The sequence below is a fragment of the Desmodus rotundus genome, chromosome X, assembly GCF_022682495.2.
Source record: "Desmodus rotundus isolate HL8 chromosome X, HLdesRot8A.1, whole genome shotgun sequence".
In the NCBI taxonomy this organism is placed as follows: Eukaryota; Metazoa; Chordata; class Mammalia; order Chiroptera; family Phyllostomidae; genus Desmodus; species Desmodus rotundus.
In genome coordinates, this window is record NC_071400.1 from 46,728,313 (window position 1) to 46,751,410 (window position 23,098).

Sequence of the window (23,098 nt, forward strand, 5' to 3'; positions counted from 1 at the left end):
ATACAGGAGATTTATAGACTGTTTTGCTCAAACTTTTTCTTTTTGTGGTAGCAAAGTTTACACATAACCAGAAGTATATCCAAGTAAGGTGCTGGGCTTTATTTACATAAATTGCAACACATGTAAATAAGACAATTATCTTTTAGGAGCCTGAAGAATTCACTTTTTTTAGTTCTCTACCTGCAGACAGGTCAATTATTAAACCATGTTAATCACCCTCATTCAGTCAACATGGATTTTTCTTGTCATTAACAAAAGTCTTTCTTGCTGCTGCTTAAACCATTTTCTTTTAGTTGGGACCCTAATGAGTAAAGAGGAACTAGTCCCCATCTTCATAAGAATGCTTTAGGTCTGTTTTTCTGCTTTTGACTCTGTACTACATTGCCTTAATGTGGTTAGAAAGAGAAATTACCTGCCTTTCTGTCCTTCACATCTTCTGCTTTTTCTGCCCCAAGTTGGAAATAAGTGTGAAAGAAAAAACATCTAAGGCAACATTGGGGTCCTTGGAAAATACCATCGTGACACCATAGAGCTCAGGCACCTAACCTCTAGGAAGAATGTGTAAACACAGCAGCCAGGACTGTAGGAGGTGACTGCCCAGAACCTCTTCATCAACACATGTATCCATGGACAAATGTACTGGGCGTATATCATGACAGGTTACCACTTTGCTCTTCTTGAATCAGAATCTACATGGTAAAGCTACTTGTGCATATTTTAAAAACAGACTCATTATATTATTGGATTTATATGTGACAGATACAGTAAGGATAGTTATGTATATAAACAAATAAGACTTTGGGTATTTGAAATAATTTTAGGGCAAGAAACAAGGTGTCCTGGTAAAAATTTTCAATTTTTAAAGTAAGTCTGTATTAGGAGATCTCTATTACCATGATTATATTGTATATGTTCCTAAGGAGATTTCTTAGGCACCGCTTATCTGTTTATGCTGAGTTACGTCTGTGGAACTTGATTGTGTATTAAGATTTGATCCTTCCAATTCCGTGATTTCATTTTAATTATGACCCATTTCAGGAAATCAGACAACCTCAATATTACTGACTTTTCTTAATTTTACCAATTTGACTTTCTTAGGTCCCCAGGGTGATCCTGGTCTCCCTGGGAAGTCAGGACTTACAGGACCCCCAGGACTTAAAGGAAACACAGGTGATATGGGTTTTCCAGGTGAGTGATGAAATCTCCCAAATATTTAGATCCACTAATGGAAGATGGTTCACTCTGTTTGTTATCAGAAAAGAGACCGGTGTTGACAGAATCAAAATGAGACAATATCTAAGGTAATTAGTGGGTAAAGCTTCTCATTATACAAATATTTGAACTAGGAATTAAGGCACAGAGCTTTAGAAACCTTTAAAGTAAAAAATTTACAAACTTGTACATTTTTTCCAGTTGTATCCCTTTCACTTAAACTTCCTGTAAAATAGCCTTTTATATAATCCTGGTTGTAAAGCTCATTATTATATTACTCAGAATTTGCAGAGTTCTGATTCAAACTCTTATTTGGTCATATATATCATAGGTATTTCACAAGTAAAAGGTATTTGGTAAAATATTGCATGTTACATGTTTTTAACAGGCCCTCAGGGTGTGAAAGGGTTCCCTGGTACTCCTGGAGTTCCTGGACAACCTGGCTCCCCAGGATTACCTGGACAGAAAGGAGAAAAAGGTGATCCTGGTGTTTCAGGCATTGGTCTTCCAGGTCTTCCTGGCCCAAAGGTAATCCTATTCTAGACATATGCCAGAGCAGATGTGGTTTTTCTTTAATACTGTGCTCATTGCTAATTCTTAATTAAATAAACTATAGACTGACATAGTATACTCTGGCAAGAAATTTATCCCTTCTTCTTTCTCTTATATTGTAAAGAGATATGTTTTAGGGTTTGCATCCAGTACAAAAAAGTGGGGAGGGGACTTCTGATTTCTTTCTTTACCTCTATTTTTTTTTTAATGTTTTTATTTATTGATTTTAGAGGAGGGGGGAGAGAGACATCGATTTGTTGTTCCACTTATTTATGCACTCATTGGCTGATTCTTATATGTGCCCTGACCAGGGATTGAACCCCCAACCTGGGGGTATTGGGATGATGCTCTAACCCACTGAGCTACCTGGTCAGGGCCTTCTTTACCTCTATCTTAATCTTAATCTCTTTGTATGTTTCAGTAAACCAAAGGCTTATATCTGCCTGGTTTTGGTTTTCTTTTCCCTTTTTAGTGAAGGGGTTGTTGGTCTTTGTCCAGTTATTATTAACTAATATGAAAAGACATAAAGAAAGTAACTTAGGCGATTAATAAAAGTGCAGTAGTAGTCTTAACTGAGTATCTGAGGTAGTGGGAATAAGAAATAGTCAGAATATGAATATATTTTGTAGGTCAAGCCAGCACAATTTGCTTATAGAATAGAAGAAAAAGAGAGATATCAAGGATGAATCTGAACTTTTTATCTTGAGCAACTGGAAGAATGGAGTTGCTACATAGTGAGATAGAAAAGATATGGGGAGAAGCAGATTTGGTGGCAAAGATCAGGAGCACAGTTTTCTGACTGTTATAAAGACTTCTATATCCTAAGAATTTTTTAATCTTATTTTTTCCAGTACCTTTGTGATTTTGTTCTTAATGTTAACATCTTTAATCAGTCTGACCTTTTCTGTATGTTGTGTAAGGTGAAACTTCATTCTTTACTCATTAATTTGAAATGTCATTTTAAAATATTTCTAAATTTGTTCATACATATTTTTTCTGGACTCACTGAATTTTAACATTTATATACTGAAAGCAAAATTACCATAATAAGTCATCTCTGAAATTATAATGGATGGAAGCAGAAAATGCTTCAGTTGGCAAATGTCCTCAGTGTATTCTTAAAATTTAATCATACAGCAGATTCTAAGCAATCTGTCATAATCCCAGATTGCTTTTTGCTAAAATTGACAAGCAGATCCTAAAATTCCTATGAAAATACATGGAATCCAGAATAATCAAAACAATCTTGAAAATAAAAGAATGAATTGGAGGACTCACTTTGTATAGTATGTTTTACCAAGTTTCAAAATTTATGATAAAACTACAGCAATCCAGACTGTGTAATAGTGGCATAGGATAGACGTAGGGATTGATGAAATAAGAGTCCAGAAATAAACCTGTACATTTTTGGTCAGGTGATTTTCAACAAAGGTGCTAAGACAATTAGAAGAAATAAAAATCTTTTAACAAATGATGCTAAACACAAGAAGATACCTATATGCAAATGAATGAATTTCTGCCCCGTAAATCACATCATACACAAAAATTAACCCTTAGTGGATAATTGACCTGAACATGAGACTTAAACCATTAAAATCTTAAAAGAAAACATGACTAAATCTTCATGACTTTCAGTTAGGTTGATGATTCCTTAGATACTACACAAAAAGCACAAACAACCAAAGAAAAATATAAATTGGAATATATTATTTTTAAAAAATTTTGAGTTGCAAATAATAACATCAAGAAAGTAAGAGGACAACCCACAGAAAGGGAGAAAATATTTACAAATAATAGATATATCAGAGATTTGTATCCAAAATATATAAATATATAAATAACTGCTATATTCAATAAGAAAGCAAACAAACCAATTTTTAAAATGGGCAATGTTAGTTGCACCAGACATATATAGAACATTCCAACCACGACAGTAGAGTACACATTTTTTAGGGAACATGGAATATTCCCCAAAATAGACCATATGTTAGGCCAAGGTCCTCCAAAAGAAAATGAAGAGGAGGGAACACTTCCAAACTCAATCTGTTATGGCAGCATATTCCTGATTCCAAAGCCAGACAAAGATACTGTAAGAAAATTAAAGAGCAATATCCTTTATATATATTGATGTAAATTTTTTCAACAAAATACATCCATGTAGACTTTTGGACCTTGGTTAATATAAATTCTCCTCTTCTGCAAGATTTGAAACCAGACCCATCCACCTGATCCCATGTTCCATTTTCGGCTACACTACTGAGGCAAGAAGAATTATTATTAGAAATAAAACCACAACACAATTATTGGACCAATAAAACATGACAGTATTTTTATGTGTTAATCCTGTAAACCCAAAGTAGAAATAAACATGGGCTATTTGACCAGGGACATTTTCTAAATGTGGATGTTTGGGACAGGACCAAATATCAAGGACTGTTTGGCATGGACCAAATGTCTCTGTGAATGTTTTGGACAGAACTGATATCTGCTAACCCTATGGAAAACAGTATGGACCATCCTCAAAAAATTAAAAATAGAATTACAATATGAATCAGCAACTTTACTTGTGTGCATTTATGCAAAGAAAAAAAGACTAACCTGAAAAGATAAATAAATGCACTCCCATGTTCATGCAGCATTATTTACAAAAGCCAAGATATAAAAGCAAACTAAATGTCCATCAATGGATGAATGGATAACAAAACTGATGTAATGGTATATTGGGTATATGTATATATGTATACATATACATATATATATAATATAATGTGTGTATATATACATTATATTATATTATACATATATATGTATATATAATGTGTATATAATAATGTGATATATATATATATATATCACATTATTCAGCCATAAAAAAGAGGGAAATCTTGCCATTTGATACAAAATAGATGGGCATTGAGGGTGTTATTCTAAGTGAAATAAGTCAGACAGAGAAAGCCAAATATCATATGATCTCCCTTACACATTGAATCTAAAAATAATGAATAAATAAACAAAATAAAATCAGCAAGAAAAAAAATGAGCTCATACGTATAGAGAAAGAATAGCAGTTTCCAAAAGTGGAGGGTGGGTGTTGACAAAATGGGTGAATGGAATTAAAAAGTACAAACAGACTCATAGATACAGAAAACAGACTGACAGTTGCCAGAGGGGTGGAGGGATTTGGGGGACTGGGGTGGAAAAGGTGAAGGGATTAAGAAGTACAAATTGGTAGTTACAAAATAGTTATGAAGATGTAAAGTACAGCATAGGGAGTATAGTCAATAATATTATAATAAGTACGTATGATGCCAGGTGAGTACTAGAAATTTTGGGAGAACCACTTTGTATAGATGTTTCTCTAACCACTATGCTGTGCACTTGAAATGAAAACAAAATAATATTGAATGTAAACTGTAATTGAGAAATAAAATTTAAAAATTATAAACTTCTAGTTATAACATAAATAAGTCATGGGGTGTAATGTACTGCATGTTGTCTTTAGTAAATATACTGAAAGTTGATTAAAGAGTGAATATTAAACATTTTCATCACAAGAACAAAGTTTTGTAATTGTGTAAGGTGATAGATATTAACTAGATTTATTGTGGTGATCATTTGATGAATATATACAAATAACAAATCATTATGTTGTAGATCTGAAACTAATACAATGTTATTTGTTGATTATATCTAAATTTTAAAAAAATTCTCAAAGCCTGGCAGAAGAAATATACGTATTTGTGGTTTAAGTATATTTAAGTCATGTCTAGCTTTTGCTAAAAGTGTAAATATACTATAATTTCCCTTTATCAGAGTGACTTACAGGATTCCTGGCCAGTTTTTTGATTCTCTGAATACTGCTTTCATTTTGATCTCTTCATTCTTATCTTTTTTTCTCTTTATTTTTATTGTTGACACTATTGCAGATGTCCTTATTACCCACCCTTTGCCTCCCTGCTCCCAGGCTCTGCTCTCCCTTCCCTCAGGCCATCACCACACTGTTGTCTGTGTCTGTGGGTTGTGCATATATTCTCTTTGGCTAATCCCTTCACCTTCTTTCATCCAGGCCTCCTCTGCCCCCGACCCATCTGACAGCTGTCAGTCTTCTTGCTTACCTTTTTTGAAGTTCATTGTTTTTTCTCTGAAAGTATGTATGAATAATAAAAGTTTAGATAAAATTTAATTAGCCAAATTTTAGTTCTTTTCAGAAACCCCAGTAAAATGTTTACTCTTTTTTCTTTTAGTTTAAATGGTTTGAAGGGTTAGGGCCATAGGGTAGTGAGAAGAACTGTATTAAAGAACAAGTACTAGTTGAAATTATGGATTGTGTTATTTGTAAAACTTAACATACTTCACCATAGTTTGTCTACTACCTTTCAGGTTTACCACTAGAATATCTGAATTTTCTTCTTGATTTTTTTTTATTTTAGCATATAAATGTCATTGGTCATGAATAACAAGAATAATTATGATATTTTATTAAAAGCTTTTCTGTGTAAATACCTAAGATGGAAACAATTCAATCCAAAATGTAATTGTATACCTATTATTGTGTAAAAATGTACTGACATTTGATTTATAAAGGTTTAGACTGTATATATATATACATATATATATATGTATATATATATATATACACATATATATATGTGTGTATATATATGTATATATGTATATGTACACATACACATATATGTATGTGTACATATACATATATGTACATGTATAATATATGTATACTATATATTATATAGTATAATATATATAGTCTGTCCAGAAGGTATACAGCCATATAGTAGGAAAAATAGAGACATTTATTGAAGAAGATACAAGAAACACTGTACACAGGACAATGACTCCTTAGTCCCCTTCAAAGTAGGCACCTTGGGACCTCACACAGTTCTCCCAGTCACCATCAGCTGTCCTGTCATATTTTCATAGATCTCATTGATGGTCTAAAATCTCTTCCCTTTCAAAGGTGATTTTAGTTTTGGGAAAAGCCAGAAGTTGCAGGGTGCCAAATCTGGGCTGTAGGAGAGCTGAGTCACCTGGTTAATTTGATGTTTCACCAAAAAACTCTGCAGGAGATGTGATGCATGAGCGGCCATGTTTTCATAATGAAGCTGCCCATCACCAGTTGCCCAGAGCTGCAGCCTTCTGAATCATCTCAGTAGTTGCTGTGGAGGAATGTCCAAGCTTAACACAAAATTTGATGCAGATTCATTGTTCTACTTGCTCAGTCATTTTGAATGCAATGGCCTCACAGTACACATGCTCACTCCATGTCATCTACCTCCCCCACTGACTAGTATAGTGAAGTTGTCATTGTTCACAAATGCGCATTCCTGTCCACTCTCCTTGTCTTCCAGGTTACATTGATGTCACACAAACTGTTCTCACTATATTAATAATAGCTAGATTGTTCCAGATAGACATTATTTATGTATAGCCCAAGTCTCCTGATTTTTTTTTAAATGGGAGGTGTAAAAGGCATTAGTTTGAAAAGGTTTTACTGTAATGCAGAAAAAACTGAATCACAAATAGATTATCTGATTTGCCTAGACAAGCATAAGCACTAAATCTAGAAGGAGGGATCCAAAAGATGATATTGAATCTTAGCAGTTTGCTGGATAGGTCATGATCCTCATGAGTAGAGCAGTGAATACTGTGTTAGTTATAGATATAAAGTTATGACATATGTTCTCATTGTTATTGGGGAAAACTGTTAACTTGGGAATGTGGGTCTGAATTTTTCTATGTATCTATTAGAAAACTTAATGCAAATGTTCATTAAGCAAAAATGGTTATATATGAATTGTCTCTGACCCCAAAGAAATTTTCAGTGTAGTTGAAGAGTAAAGACATGCATATGTAAAACCATTATAGGCATGGCAGAATAAGAATCTACACTAAACTCTTAGGGTAAGCTCTCTTTGTCCTGGAAGATTCCATAGAGGAAATGGGATTTGAGATGTCCACTGAAGAATGACAGACTTCTTTATGTTAAGATGAAATTAACCTTTTGCAGTAGAGCCTACTTATTCTAAGCAATGAATTTTATTGTAGCATACTAGGAATGATGGTCACAGGTTCTGAAATCAGACTATTTGGATCCAAATCCAGATTCTACCACTGACCAGCTGAATGACTGTAAAAGAGGATAACAGCATCTTTCCTACAGTGTCGTTAAGGATTAATGGCAATAACGCATTTATACGGTATATCAGGGGAATAGCAAGAGCTCTGGACTCTGACAGGCCTAGGTGCAAATCCTAATTCTTCCACTTACTAGCGACCTTAGACACTTGAATTCTCCAGAATTCAGTTTTATTTATAAGTGGAGATGATAAAACCTAACTCAAAGGGCTGTTGAGATGATTAAATGAAGCAATTTATGTAAAGCATTCAGCATAGTGCCTAACACATAGTAACATCTCTTTAATTGTATGTTGTTATAGAATCTGAGGTATGGAAAGATTCAGTTTTATCTTTTTATTTATATTTAGGGTGAACCTGGTCTGCCCGGGTACCCAGGGAACCCTGGCATCAAAGGTTCTGTGGGAGATACTGGTTTGCCTGGATTACCAGGGACCCCTGGAGCAAAAGGACAACCAGGTCTTCCTGGATTCCCTGGTAATATATTTTTCTTAAATGCTTCCTTCTCTCCTTCCTTATTTATTCTAGCCCATATCACAGAGCATAGTCTTATTTGGCAGACTTTTATTCTGTTTCCCAGTCAGATACTGACTAGCGACATAATCTTGAACTAGCTCTTTAACGTTTCTTTGTCTAAATTTCTTTCTGTATAAAATGAGAATGAATATTATAAACTCAGCAGGACAATATCCTGTGGACAGAGAGAATATTTGGTGGAGCATTTTTCAATCTTTGACTGCTAGCCATAATTCAATTAAGGGACCTTATTATTTTTATGGGTGATAATGTACATTGCCAACCAAGCCCCAGCCTGCTGCTGATTCTCTTAGAACATTGTACTCAGGCACACAGTGGGTGGCTGTTGGTAGAATGAACAATCATCCAGTTCATTCAAATGACAAGGACTGTGTCATGCAAGCAAAGGGACTTAGAACTATAAACGAAAATGTGGCCTGAACTATTATTAGATTGTTATAGCCCCTCCTCTGTTTATGTTTGTATTTAATTTGTTTTGTTTATTTTGGATTAAACAGTGGCATGGATGGAGTGGGCCTTTGGATATCTTTTTAAGATTTTTATCGAAATATATCACAAACACAGTAAAGTGTACAAGACTGTAGATGCATTCTTACCCATTAATATATCCACATACTCACCATACATATCAAGATATAAAATAGTTCCTTCACAACATAAAGCTTACCCATTCTTCTTCACAGTGAACCCACACCCCCAGGTAACCACTAGTATGACTCATATCACTATCAATTAGTTTTGCCTATTTTTGAAATTCTTATAAATGGAATCATACAATATATCCTTGTGTCTGGCTTCTTTCACTTGTCATTATGTAAGATTCATTTATCTTGTTGCATGTTTCAGTAGTTTGGTTTTTTAATCAATGCTCTGTAAGATTCCATTGAAGAATACACCATAATCAATTACCCATTCTCCTGTCGATGGACCTTTGGGTGGTTTCCAGTTTGGGTTCGGAACAGGTCTCCCTAAGATGTGCCACTTTGGCATGTGGATATTTTTGAACTGAAGGCAGTTGAGACCCTGCAGGCTCAAGAGAAATTTTTACTTCTATCTTAAAGAATTTAAGTTGGGGCCTTGCCCATAAGAATTATTACCATAAATAACTTTTTATGACTATCACTGAGGCAGCACAAATATCTAATTACTGAGCCTCTGCTCTTATTATCCTGCAAATTACCATCTTTCCTTCTAATGCCTCAGGTGCCTTTGCTCAGGATTCCATATATACCTCATTTTACTCCTCTGTCTCTGAACCTCTCGTGTATGTGGGGTTCCCATACATATGTAAGTAAATTTGGTTATTTTCTCTTTTTAATCTGTCTCCTTTTGGGACAGATTATTAGGCTAGTTGAAAGAACATAGAAGGATAGAGGAAAATTTCTTCCTTTCTCACAAACTATTATGTAAAAAGATGATATTAACATTGTTTAATGCCTTTTGGTAGACATATGTACTCATTTCTTAGACAAAAGGTTAGCAGTAGTAGAATTACTGAGTACATTAAAATTTAGTAGATGGTGTCAGTTTTCCCAAGTGGTTTTATGAATTACAGCTGCACTTGCAATGTCTAAAATGTGCATGGGTAGCTCCTGGTGGTTTCCCATGTCCATAAACTGGTTATTATTCTGCATTGTGAAATATCCAGTTGACCATATCCTTACCTGTCTTTTTAATTTTAGATATACTGATGGGTATATAGAAATATTTCATTGATGTTTTAATTCATATTTTCCTAATGAATGACTATGTTGAACATCTTTTCATATACTTGTGCATTTGCATAGCATATTTTTGAAGTGCCTGCCTGAAGTGATTTTGATAAAATGTTATTGGGTTGGTTGTCTTTCATTTTATTGATTCAGAGCAGTTTTTTACATATTTTGTTTATTAATCCTGTGACAGATACATATATTATGAATATGTTCTTGCTCTCTCAGATTTACCTTTCACTCTCTTAATGCTATTGTATGATAAACAAATGTTCTTAATTCTAATAAAGTCCAATTTATCAATTTTCTTCCACAGTTAATGCTCTTTGTGTCCTATTCAAGAAATATTTACATACTCAAGTTTATGGAAATAGTCTTCCAATTTTTTAACAAAATTTAATGTTTAAGATTTCTTACTTAGGTTTATGGTGTATCTCAAAATATTTTCTGGTGTGAAGTAGAGGTCAAGGTTCATTTGTTTCCATACAGATATCCAATTGCACCACAGTTTTTTTCCTTCTAAAGAACCTGAGCTCTTCTGTACTTCTTGTCATCAAAAGGCACCATTAAGAAAATAAATAGGGATTTCTGGTCAAGATTGAGGCATAGCTAGATACCCTTTGCTTCCTGGCACAACCTAAAAGAGGACAAAAAACAAATTTAAAAGCAAAAAATAACCAGAACTGCCAGAAAATCGAACTGTATGGAAGTCTAACAACAATGGAGTTAAAAGAAGAAACATTCATCCAGACCAGTAGGAGGGGAGGAGATGGGCAGCTAGAGTGGAGAGGATGCACAGCAAGGCAGCAGACCAGGTGGGCACTGTGGTGGCTGGCAAACCAAGCAATTGCACATTCATGTGCGGATAGGCTGGAGGAACAACTTGGGATTGAGACAGACCACACCAACCTGGGTTCCAGCGCAGAAAACTAAAGCCTCAGACACCTCTGGCTGTAAAATCCTGTGGAGGGTGCAACAGTAGGAGAAACTCCCAGCCTCACAGGACAGTTTTTAGAGAGACCCACAGGATCCTAGAATGTACATATACTCACCCACCCAGAAATCAGCACCAGAAGGGCCCAATATGCTTGTGGGTAGGGGGGAAGTGACTGAAAGTGGGGAAAGTAGCCAAGCAAGCGGCATTGTTCCCTCTCTGATCCCTCCCCCACATACATTGCCTCAGCGCAGTGAGGTGGGTTGCCTCACCCTGGTGAAAGCCAAAGGCTCCACCCCTTACAACATAACAAGTGGGCTGAGACAAAGAAATATGGCCCAAATGAAAGAAAAGATCAAAATTCCAAAACTCCAGAAAAGGAGCTAAGCAACGAGGAGATAGCCAACCTATCAGACGCAGAGTTCAAAACACTGGTAATCAGGATGCTCACAGAAATGATTTCAGTATGGACACAAAATAGGAAGTGAAGGCTATGCAAAGTGAAATAAAACCAAGCAAAATATAACCAGAGACATTGAAATTAAAACAATCTGACAGTAACCAGAGGGGAGGGGGAGGTTAATGGGGGGAAGGGTTCTCAGGAACCACTATAAAGGACACATGGACAAAACCAAGGGGGAGGGTGGAAGCAAGGGAGGGAGGTGGGTTTGGCTGAGGTCAGGGGGAGTGTTGGGGGGAAAGTGCAGACAACTGTAATTGAACAAAAATAAAATAATTAAAAATAAAAAATAAAAATTATGTTAGACTAAGAAAATTATACAGAGAACCAACAGTGCAGGGAAGGAAACTGGGACTCAAATCAATTATTTGGAACTGAAAGAAGAAATAAACATTCAACCAGAACAGAATGAAGAAACAAGAATTCAAAAACATGAGGAGAGGCTTAGGAACATCCAGGACATCTTTAAACATTCCAACATCAGAATCATACGGGTGCCAGAAGGAGAAGGCGAAGGGCAAGAAATTGAAAACTTATTTGAACAAATAATGAAGGAGAACTTCCCTAATCTGGCAAAGGAAATAGACTTCCAGGAAGTCCAGGAAACTCAGAGAGTCCCAAAGAAATCAGACCCAAGGAGGAACACACCAAGGCACATCATCATTACATTAGCCAATATTAAAGATAAGGAGAGAATCTTAAAAGCAGCAAGAGAAATGGAGACAGTTACCTACAAATGAGTGCCCGTAAGACTATCAGCTGATTTCTCAAAAGAAACCTTTCAGGCAAGAAGGGGCTGTAAAGAAGTGTTCCAAGTCATGAAAGGCAAGGACCTACACACAAGATTACTGTATCCAGCAAAGCTATCATTTAGAATGGAAGGGCAGATAAAGTGCTTCCCAGATAAGGTCAAGTTAAAGGAGTTCATCATCACCCAGCCCTTACTATATGAAATGTTAAAGGGACTTATCTAAGAAAAAGATCAAAGCTGTGAACAGTAAAATGACAACAGACAACTATCAACAACTGAGCCTAAAAAACTAAAACAAAAACAAACTAAGCAAACTAGAACAGGAACAGAATCAGACATGATCAGGAGCATTCAGGGTGGTATAACCATAGACTAAACAGGAGCAGAATCACAGATATGGAGATTACATGGAGGGTTATCAGTGGGTTGCGGGGAGATGGGCAGAAAGGTACAAGGTATAAGAAGCATAATTGGTAGGTACAAAATAGACAGGGAGAGATTAAGAATAGTACAGGAAATAGAGAAGCCAAAGAACTTATATGTATGACCCATGCACATGAACTAAGGGGAGGGATAAAGGGGAGAAAAAAATGGGACAAGTATAATAGTATAATCAATAAAATATACTCTAAACAATAGAAAAGAAAGAAAATAAATAGGGAAGCTACAGAGTAGGAGAAAATACTTCCAAAACATATATCTCACAAATGACTGATTTCTGGGATATATAAAGAACATCCACAAGTCAATAATAATAAGATACACAGTTCAATATTTTTAAATGGGGAAACTTTGAACAGACATTTTATAAAAGAAGGTATATGGATAGCCACTAAGCACATGAAAAGTTCATCAATATCCTTAGCCATCAGAGAAATGCAAATTAAAATCACAATGAATTAGCACTACATTCCTACCAGGATGGCTATTATTAAAACAACTGATAGCACCATGTATTGTTCAAAGATCTGGAGCAACTGGAATTTCCAAATGTTATTGTGAACATCAAATGGTTTGGCAGATATATATCTATATCTATATCTACCTCTATATCCATGTCTGTATCTATATCTATCTATATCTATATCTTTATCTATACACCTGCTCTCTGACTCAGTTGTTCCACTCCTATCTAGGTGTTTACCCAAGACAAATAATGACATATACCTGCAAAAATATCAATGCAGAAATATCCATGGCAGCATTATTCATAATAGCCCAAAACTAGAAGTAGACCAAGTTTCCATAAATACAGTAGATATTTAATATGGAATAGCTAAAGCATGACCAAATGTTCAAAAATGTATGAATGGGTTGAAATTTTTGATACATCTGTGCAATGGAATCCTGCCAATTCCACTAGTGTAATATGGTGGTAATTACTTTTATTATGAATATATAATAAATACATCCTCTAGATAAATTAACTTAAAACTTAAAATTCTTAAAACACCCAGCAAATACCAGCATCTTTTTGCATATTTTTCTATTATTCACTGTGTCTATGCTAACACTATAAACTGTAAGTTTGAGTTGTAGGTCCTGAAGAAGCACAGTTTTTCTATTTTGATTAAACTGAACACTTTGCTCTAGGAACCCCTGGCCTTCCTGGACCAAAAGGTATCACTGGTCCTCCTGGGAACCCTGGACTTCCGGGAGAATCTGGCCCTGTAGGTAAGCGTGAAAAGGGTTTGCTATTCTGCAAAACCAAGCTTCATGTTCATTTTGGGAAAGTCAGATCATTTCAGTGAGCTGGGAACGTTTTCATGGCAAGGAAACAGTGATCATTCACTTAGCTCTGCTTGTTAGATATAAAGTGCAGAACTCAATAAAAGTTACATGAAATTATTGTTGTTAGAACTTATTTTGGGGGTTCACTTTTCCAGGAAGATTTCAAGTATCCTATAATAGATAGAAAGCCTGATTTTTATTTTATAATGGCAAGGAGTAGCACTTTTATTTGCTTACTGAATTATGAAGCAAATTACTTCCATTGACCCCATATGAGGCCTATAAGGCACCCCATTTCCCACACCTTACTTTCTTGGATAGTCTAAAGCTTGATTAAAATGAGAAACTGAAACATTTTGGATAATGAGTGGATGATAAGGCTGTTCCTTATTCACATCACCCTTTATTTTTTATGCTTTTTCATAATATTTCATAATTTAAAGGAGTGTCTCAGAGGCACTTGTTGTTTTGTGGATAGAACTGTTTGAATCTAGGATGGAAAGACTGGGGAATATGGAAGGAAAAGGAAATGAAGGAAATAGATGTAACCTTCCTGATATGTAATCTAGGTGGCAGAGGTCGTCCTGGGCCACCGGGACCCCCAGGTGAAAAAGGGAAACCAGGTCAAGATGGTATTCCTGGACCAGCTGGACAGAAGGGTGAACCAGGTACTATATTTTTTATTGTTTTTAATTTTATAATTTCCCCTTTGTATACTTTAACTTTTGTCCTTTTTTGCCCACAATGAAATTATATCTTATTTCTTACTATTTAAGCTACCACACCCTTTCCCATACTAATTATATTCCACTGTATCCTAAGAATGTTACCTCACATTTATCGCTCAACTTGCTTCTGTCTTATGAAAAACTCCACATCCTTTCTTGCTCAATTTTTCATGTCAAGAAGCTGTTCAACTTTTATGAAGTTCTCTGGGTGACTTTTTTTAATTATGCAATCTATATTCCATTTATATATATTCATATGATATAAGTATTTATTTAACATTCATCACAAATAGAATATATGTGTATATAGTTTTCTCATGTTAGAATTGTAGTTCCATGTTGGAAATAAATCTTCTACATGTTTCATATAATATGCATTGTAGCACTTAATAAAAACCTAAATAACTGGAAGATAATCTTTGCTGTTTCAGTTATTATTATCTATTTGAGAATTTTTTTGTTTATTCCCTGACAGGTCAACCAGGCTTTGGAGTCCCAGGACCCCCTGGACTCCCAGGACTTTCTGGTAAACTTTAATAAAACATGCTAGCTTTGTGCAGTGGCAGTATCATAGCCAATGAGGTTTATCCGAGGAGTGATTATTGCTAATTGAAAACTTTTCCTAATAAAGCATGTTAAATAAGTCCATAAATGGAGAATATTCTTTAGTACAATAATTTTAGTTTTATAAAATGTACATAGAACTCCAGAAAACTCAAAACTAGAGTTACAGCTAATGAAAGTAGTTCTTAATTAGCAATTTAATATGAGGAGTTATACTATAGAAAATGTATTCTTAAGGAAATTTACATATAGGTATCTGTCTATTAACTTCATAAATAAGTGCTGAGGAAAAATAAAGAAAGGAAACAAACTTTCAGGAAGAAGTAGATTTCACTAAATTTTTAAAACTCTTTTTTGCCAGAAAACACTTTTACCCATGTAATATAAGGAAACCGTAGAAATACATACTACTAATAAAAATGTCTCTTCAAAACTACATGTTAATATTCATTTTGCATTTTGTATGGGTATGTGCGCACACACACCTACCTTCACTCACATGTTCTTATTCTCATTGTAGAACCAAATAGTTAAGTGAATGATAGAATGTGTGTACAGCTGTGTATATTTATGTTCTCAAATAACCATTTTATGTTCTATGGAGGCTTTTTCAAACCATATCCATATCTCATAGAAATTCCCATATCCTTCCCATGATCCCAACATAAAAATGGTTAATTTAATGTATCACTGTTATGTTGTTCTCAGGCATGTTGGTGGTGTAAAAAGTTGATAAGAGTTTGTCTAGATTGCGATTTTAAATTTTGGACTTTGAGGGCACATAGATACCATTGAAGATCTGTATCTTCCATTAGCCTCAAAATTAGTCTTAACACATTTGTTTTACGCTGTGGCTGGTGTGGCTCAGTTGGTTGGAGCGTTGTCCCATAAACCGAAAGGTCGTGAGTGTGATTCCCAGTCAGAGTACATAACTAGGTTGATAATTCAATCCCTGGTCACGGCACATGAAGGAGGCAATCAAAATATGTTTCCCTCACATCAATGTTTCTCCCCCTCTCTCTTTCCCTCCCTTCTTCTCTCTCGAAAATCAGTAAGCATGTCCTTAGGTGAGGATAACTACAACAAAACATTTGTTTTAGGAGTTTCCTCCAGCCATCTCTAACCTTGCAGATATTTTATACTTTTCTGTTGTTTATCTTTTTTCTTCACAACCATTTGTCATGTGATCATTGCTCTATGTTCAGTATACAAGCTATTATTGCTTATATATTTCTATGCGTAGTCTAGTAAACACTTCTGATAATTGTCGGGGGGCTTTAATGCAGCCCCCCGGTCCGCCACGGATAAAGAAAAAGACTACCAAGACATGATCTGCTTGGGGAGGAAAGGTGGCCGCTTCTCTCAAAGGAGAAGGGCCCAGAGCCTTTCTCTCTTTGGGCTTTTATTAGGTTCATTCGCATAGGAATACAGTTAAAGCTCATCAGTCATTGTCAGCCAGTAAGGGTTAAACAATACATGATTTACAGAGAACTTTGAGGGCTTATTCTGAGTTACAGCCAATTAGTTAGAGGGCCGTAAAACTTTAGGCGCCAGACTCATCTCAGGTCTGGACCCTTTTAAACTGAGGGTACAAATTAAGTAGGTTTCACAGGAATGTATGTATTTTTGTTAGGCCTGATTCCCCAGGGAATCCGCCCCTCCCAGCACAGGACTGCACTGCCCTCTGTTATTGCTTCAGGCTTAAGTCAGGCAAGGGAAGTAAGGCAGCCAAGAGATTAGGAGACTTCTTGCAGACAGAATGAGGACTCAGGCTATTTCAAAGCCGAGGGGCGAGGGTCCATCACCCCCTTTTTCCACAGCCCCCCAAGTCCTTCCCTGTGGGCCTCTTCCGTGACCAGAACCTGTCTTAGGTTGATCCTCCCTTGAGGATTCTTACCCATCATTGGCTAACAGGCCAAGCTCAGGGCCAAGCAGGGTGAAGTGGGCAGGGGTGGCACTTCTGCCAGGGAGACAAGCTTTGTCTCCTTAGTGGTTTATGGTCCCAACTCTGACTCAGCCTTAACCATGGGGGGTTACAGCCTCTGAAGCCAGGCAGGGCAGTTCCCAACAGATAATAGATAAATATATTTAATAGGAACAATGGGTTTTTTATAAAGATTGTTTATTTACTTATCTTTAGAGAGGGGAAAGGAGGAAGAAAGAGAGGGAAGGAAACATCGATGTAGAGAGACACATCACTCGGTTGCCTCTTGCATGCCCCCAACTGGGAACCTGGAGTACAACCCAGGCATGTGCCCTGACTGGGAATCAAACCAGCAACCTTTCAGTTCATAGGCCAGCACTCAGTCCACTGAGGCACACCAGCCAGGACAAGAATGAGTTTTTTGGATGTGTTGGGTATTTGGTAAGATAGAAATGACCCTATTATATTCCATTACTTGTTCTAATAAGTGTAGATAGCTTTAGCCTTACAGGCAAGCCTAATACGCAGCATCATTTAATGTGTTCTCTAATGTCACTTTGGTTTCATAGGTCAAAAGGGTGATGGAGGATTATCTGGCATTCCAGGTAACCCTGGCCTTCCAGGTCCAAAGGGTGAACCAGGCTTTCCTGGTTTCCCTGGTGTGCAGGGTCCCCCTGGCCCTCCTGGTTCTCCAGGTCCAGCTCTAGAAGGCCCTAAAGGCAACCCTGGGCCCCAAGGTCCTCCTGGGAGACCAGGTATGTACATGAGTATAGGGGAATGGTGTATTTATTTGTCCATTTACTTCATTTTGCTGGCAGGCTATTCAGTCTTTAGGACTTTAAAATATATAATCGAAGAACTTTCTTGCAAGTATATAGCTTGGTTTATACTTTGCTTCTTCCATTTCTGTGGCATCTAATAATTCTTTTCAGTAATGCCTTTCATCATTTTCTTAAAGTTGAGCTAAAACAAATCAACATAAGAGTAAAAAGGAAATAATGGATATATTAGTTTTTCTATTAAGTGTAAAGCTATAATGATAACCTGGCAGCAAAATGCCATCTGCATTTTTAATGTTAAGTCCTCAGCATGTCATCACATAAATCACTTTAGTGATCACCCAAAAGATGTTTGTGGTTCACACCAAAATGTTGCTATGGTCCTGTCATATGACCAGCAAATGTAACCAAGCACAATAAAAATTTGTATCTTCTATAGGAACTAGGCAACCCAACTTGCAATCACTTGAAAATCACTGCATGATTAAATTGTACAGTGATCTCTTCATACCTGCTTCATTTCTGTACTTCATTTGTCTTGTGTTAACTGCTCTAATAATCTCAATTTTGCATCCAGTGTTCACTTTTCATTTTGTGTCTGTGCTGTGTCATTTCATTTTACTAAGTTTGGAAATGCTCATTTTCATCCTGAATTAATGTTGCTGAGCCCAGTCACTAGTGACAGATTATTAACAGATTTTTGAGACTTGATATTCAATTTCTGTATTTATGGTAATTTTTATTTAAATTATTTTATTTTTGTTCAATTACAGTTGTCTGTATTTTCTCCCCACCCCTCCCCCCAACCCCCTCCAAACCCACCTCCCTCCCTTGCTTCCACCCTCCCCCTTGGTTTTGTCCACCTGTCCTTTATAGTAGTTTAAAATTTGGTTTTCATTGATCTAAAAAATAAGAAAAATTGAACAAGCAAAAAGTTGCCTTTTTTCCATTTGAAAGTCTTGAGTCATTTTAACTGTATTTTAAAATGAAATTTTCGGCCCTGGCTGGTATAGTTCAGTGGATTGAGCTCTGGCCTGTGAACCAAAGGGTTGCTGGTTTGATTCTCACATAGGACACATGCCTGGGTTGTGGGCCAGGTCTCCAGTAGGGGGCATGAGAGGCAACCACACATTGATATTTCTCTCCCTCTCTTTCTCACTCCCTTCTCTCTAAAAAAATAAAAAAGGTCTTTAAAAAAATGAAAATTTTCATTTAAGTTCCCATAAATTCTGAAGTGATTGGAGTTAAATTTAATAAAATATGCTCTAAAAAACATAAATTTAATAGGACACATTTTCTTCAGAGAATCATTTTCTTGTTTTTTTTAATGTATTGAAATATAATGGATATACAATACTGTATAAGTTTAGATATAAGATGTAATAATTTGATATATGTATATATCTGAAAATGACTACCTCAATAGTTAATATCTATCACCTCAACAAATAAAAAATTGTAACTATATGAGGATCATTTTCCAAACTGGATTTTATCTGATCTGACTTAGATGTGTATACAGGATGTTATTTAAAGTTTTACCTTAGCATAATCTTGAAGAAAACCAGTAAAACTCGTAAGGCATGTTAACTGTCTTGTATGCAACATAAAAAAATTGACACAAACATCTTGCTTGGTTATGCATGCAGTTATTCAAATAAACCAAACTATTATCATGATTTATATTTTAATCAGCACTGTGGTTATTGTTCTTACTAGTAGTGAAGCTCACTGTTGAAATATGTCAGCATAAAGACATTAGTTACAAAAGCACTTTTAAAAGGTACTGTTTCTAAAGAAGTAATAACAGTAGTAAATCTAAAAACACACATTTGATGAGTGTTTGAGACTTTTTGATCTGTTCTAAAACTACAAACTAAAACTGAGTTTTAAAACCATTTGCTCTCAGAATTGATCATTTTAGTTTGAATTTATAGTAATGATTATTAAAAATGATATTGGCCCTTTCAAAATATATCATGTGCTGTTTTTATTTTAGTGATGATAGTTTGCTTTATATACAGATGCATGAAAATGAACTTTCACAGTATTCATTTATTGAATTAAAGGTTAACTTGAAAGAAGTGTGTGTAATGCTTTAGATTCTTGGTATTTCAAACAATTTTGATATATTTCCTTTTTGTTAATAATGATATTGGGCCTTGGTGTACTTTAATCCATATCCAGGTCCCACATGTTAGCTCCTTAACTCTAAAGTAATAGCTGCATGCAGTTTGGAATCTATACATATGAATACACACACATATGTGTACATATATTTAGATACATAGATATCTATGTATGTATGCATATATATGTATACATATATATATGTACCTAATGTTTTCAAGGGTATGAATATATTTTAAGAGTATATATGCCAGTTTAGTTCTTACATGTTGATCTATCTCTGAAAGTTGTCAGGAACATGTAGTGTCCAGTGTATATGTCTATTGGCAGAACACAAAATTACTGAATTAAAACACTAATTTAATATTTCATTTTATTTTTTATGATTTAATTCTTTTTTAAATATATTTTATTGATTATGCTATTACAGTTTTCCCAATTTTCCCCCTTTATCCCCCTCCTTCCTTTACCCCCAACCCTCCAGAATTCCCCTCTCTTAGTTCATGTCCATGGGTTGTACATATGTTTTTTGACTTCTCTGTTTCCTATACCATTCTTAACCTCCCCCTGTCTATTTTGTGCCTATCAATTATGCTTCTTATTCCCTGTACCTTTCCCCCTTATTCTTCCCCTCCCCTTCACCACTGAAAACCCTCCATGTGATCTCTATTTCTGTGATTCTGTTCCTCTTCTAGTTGTTTGCTTAGTTTGTTTTTCTTTTTAGGTTCCCTTCTTGATAGTTGTGAGTTTGTTGTCACTTTACTGTTCATAGTTATTGATCCTCTTCTATTTCTGAGATAAGTCCCTTTAACATTTCCTGTAGTTAAGGGCTTGGTGATGATGAACTCCTTTAACTTGACCTTATCTGGGAAGCACTTTATCTGCCCTTCCATTCTAATGATAGCTTCGATGGATAGAGTAATCTTGGGTGTAGAACCTTGCCTTTCATGACTTGGAATACTTCTTTCCAGCCCCTTCTTGCCTCCAAGGTTGCTTTTGAAAAGTCAGCTGATAATCCTATGGGCACTCCTTTGTAGGTAACTCTCTCCTTTCCTCTTGCTGCTTTTAAGATTCTCTCCTTATCTTTAATATTGGCTAATGTAATTATGATGTGCCTTGGCGTGTTCCTCCTTGGGTCTGATTTCTTTGGGACTCTCTGAGCTTCCTGGACTTCCTGGAAGTCTATTTCCTTTGCCAGATTGGGGAAGTTTTCCTTTATTATTTGTTCAAATAAGTTTTCAATTTCTTGCCCTTCGCCTTCTCCTTCTGGCACCCGTATGATTCTGATGTTGGAATGTTTAAAGATGTCCTGGAGGTTCCTAAGCCTCTCCTCATGTTTTTGATTTCTTGTTTCTTCATTCTGTTCTGGTCAAATGTTTATTTCTTCCTTTTGTTCCAAATTGTTGATTTGAGTCCCAGTTTCCTTCCCTTCACTGTTGGTTCCCTGTATATTTTCCTTTTTTTCACTTTGTGTAGCCTTCATTTGTTCCTTTATTTTGAGACTGAGCTCAATCGGTTCTTTGACCATCCTGATTACCAGTGTTTTGAGCTGTGCATCTGATAGGTTAGGTTGGCTATCTCTTCATCGCTTAGTTGTATTTTTTCTGGAGCTTTGGTCTGTTCTTTCATTTGGGCCATGTCTCGGTGCACCTGTAATGTTTTAAGGGGGCAGAGCCTTACCTATTCCATAGGGCTGGGCAACCCTCTTTGCTGCTTTGTGGCACTGTCTGTGGGAGAGGGATCAGAGAGGGAACAATGCTGCTTGCTCTGCTCTCTCCTGGTTTTCAGTCACTTCCCTGGCTACCCACAATCAAATTGGGCCCTTCTGGTGCTTATTTCCAGGTGGGTGGGCTTGTGTATGATCTTGGACCCTGTGGGTTTCTCCAATGAACTCTCCTGTGAGGCCAGGGGTTTCTCCTGCTGCCCCCTCAACCCCCACAGGTGTTCTCAATCAGAGGTTTGAGGCTTTATTTCCCGGCTCTGAAACTCTGGGTTTCTAGATCTGTCTCACACCCCAGTTGTTCCTCCAGGTTTATCTGCACACGAATGTGGGACTGAGCAACCCACAATCCACTGCCTTGCTGGGCCTGCCAGTCATCACCTACCCCAGTCCACTCTGCCCGGGCTGCTGGTTTCCACTCCTCTTACTAGTCTGGATGAACATTTCTTCTTTAACTCCTTGGTTGTAAGACTTCCATACAACCAAGTTTGATTTTCTGTCAGTTCTGGTTGTTTTTTGTTTTTAAGTTTGTTGTCCTTCTTTGGTTGTTCAAGAAGGCACAGTGTGTCTACTTATGCCTCCATCTTGGCCATAAGTCCCAAAGTGGTTATTTTCATCCATAATGTATAATTTGGACAAGAAATCAGGTAGAAAATCATCTGTGAATCAGCCCAACAATGACAAGGTAAGATTAAGATAAGAAAAAAATAAGTCTTTTATGAGTCTTTCCACCAGGTTGAAAGATACAATGAAGGAATATCGTTATCATTCAGAAAAAAAATGACACATCTTATGGACATTGGTCTTTTTGCAATTAAAACTAAGTATTGAGAGCTTTCCCACTAAGATCAGGAACAAGACAAGTATGCCCTCTCTCACCACTCCTATTAAACATAGTATTGGAAGTCCTAGCCATAGCAATCAGAGAAGAAAAAGAAATAAAAGGCATTAAAATTGGAAAGGAGGAAATGAAATTGTCATTGTTTGCAGATGACATGATAGTGTACATGGAAAATCTTATAGACTCCACCAAAAAACTACTCCACCTAATAAATGAATTTGGCAAAACAGCTGGATACAGAGTCGATACTCAGAAATCAAAGGCATTCTTGTACACCAGCAATGAAATATCAGAAACAGAAATCAGGAAAAAAATCCCATTTGACATAGCAACAAGAAAAATGAAGTACCTAGGAATAAACCTAACC

General features: G+C 36.1%; 1 protein-coding gene and 1 non-coding gene across 3 annotated transcripts in view; both read left to right on the forward strand.

Annotated features, from left to right (window-relative positions):
• COL4A5 (collagen type IV alpha 5 chain) overlaps positions 1-23,098 on the forward strand; it is a 324,804-nt gene that overhangs the window by 266,413 nt on the left and 35,293 nt on the right. For both annotated transcript variants that reach the window (XM_024551615.3, XM_053917134.1), the window contains 7 exons: positions 1,099-1,188; positions 1,601-1,740; positions 8,271-8,397; positions 13,908-13,988; positions 14,615-14,713; positions 15,249-15,299; positions 17,831-18,016. In XM_024551615.3, the coding sequence (XP_024407383.2) occupies positions 1,099-1,188; positions 1,601-1,740; positions 8,271-8,397; positions 13,908-13,988; positions 14,615-14,713; positions 15,249-15,299; positions 17,831-18,016 (774 nt within the window). The remainder of the gene's footprint in view (positions 1-1,098; positions 1,189-1,600; positions 1,741-8,270; positions 8,398-13,907; positions 13,989-14,614; positions 14,714-15,248; positions 15,300-17,830; positions 18,017-23,098) is intronic.
• On the forward strand, positions 15,322-15,466 carry LOC112296909 (U4 spliceosomal RNA). The gene has a single exon (XR_002973995.2). It is a non-coding gene; the product is annotated as a U4 spliceosomal RNA (small nuclear RNA).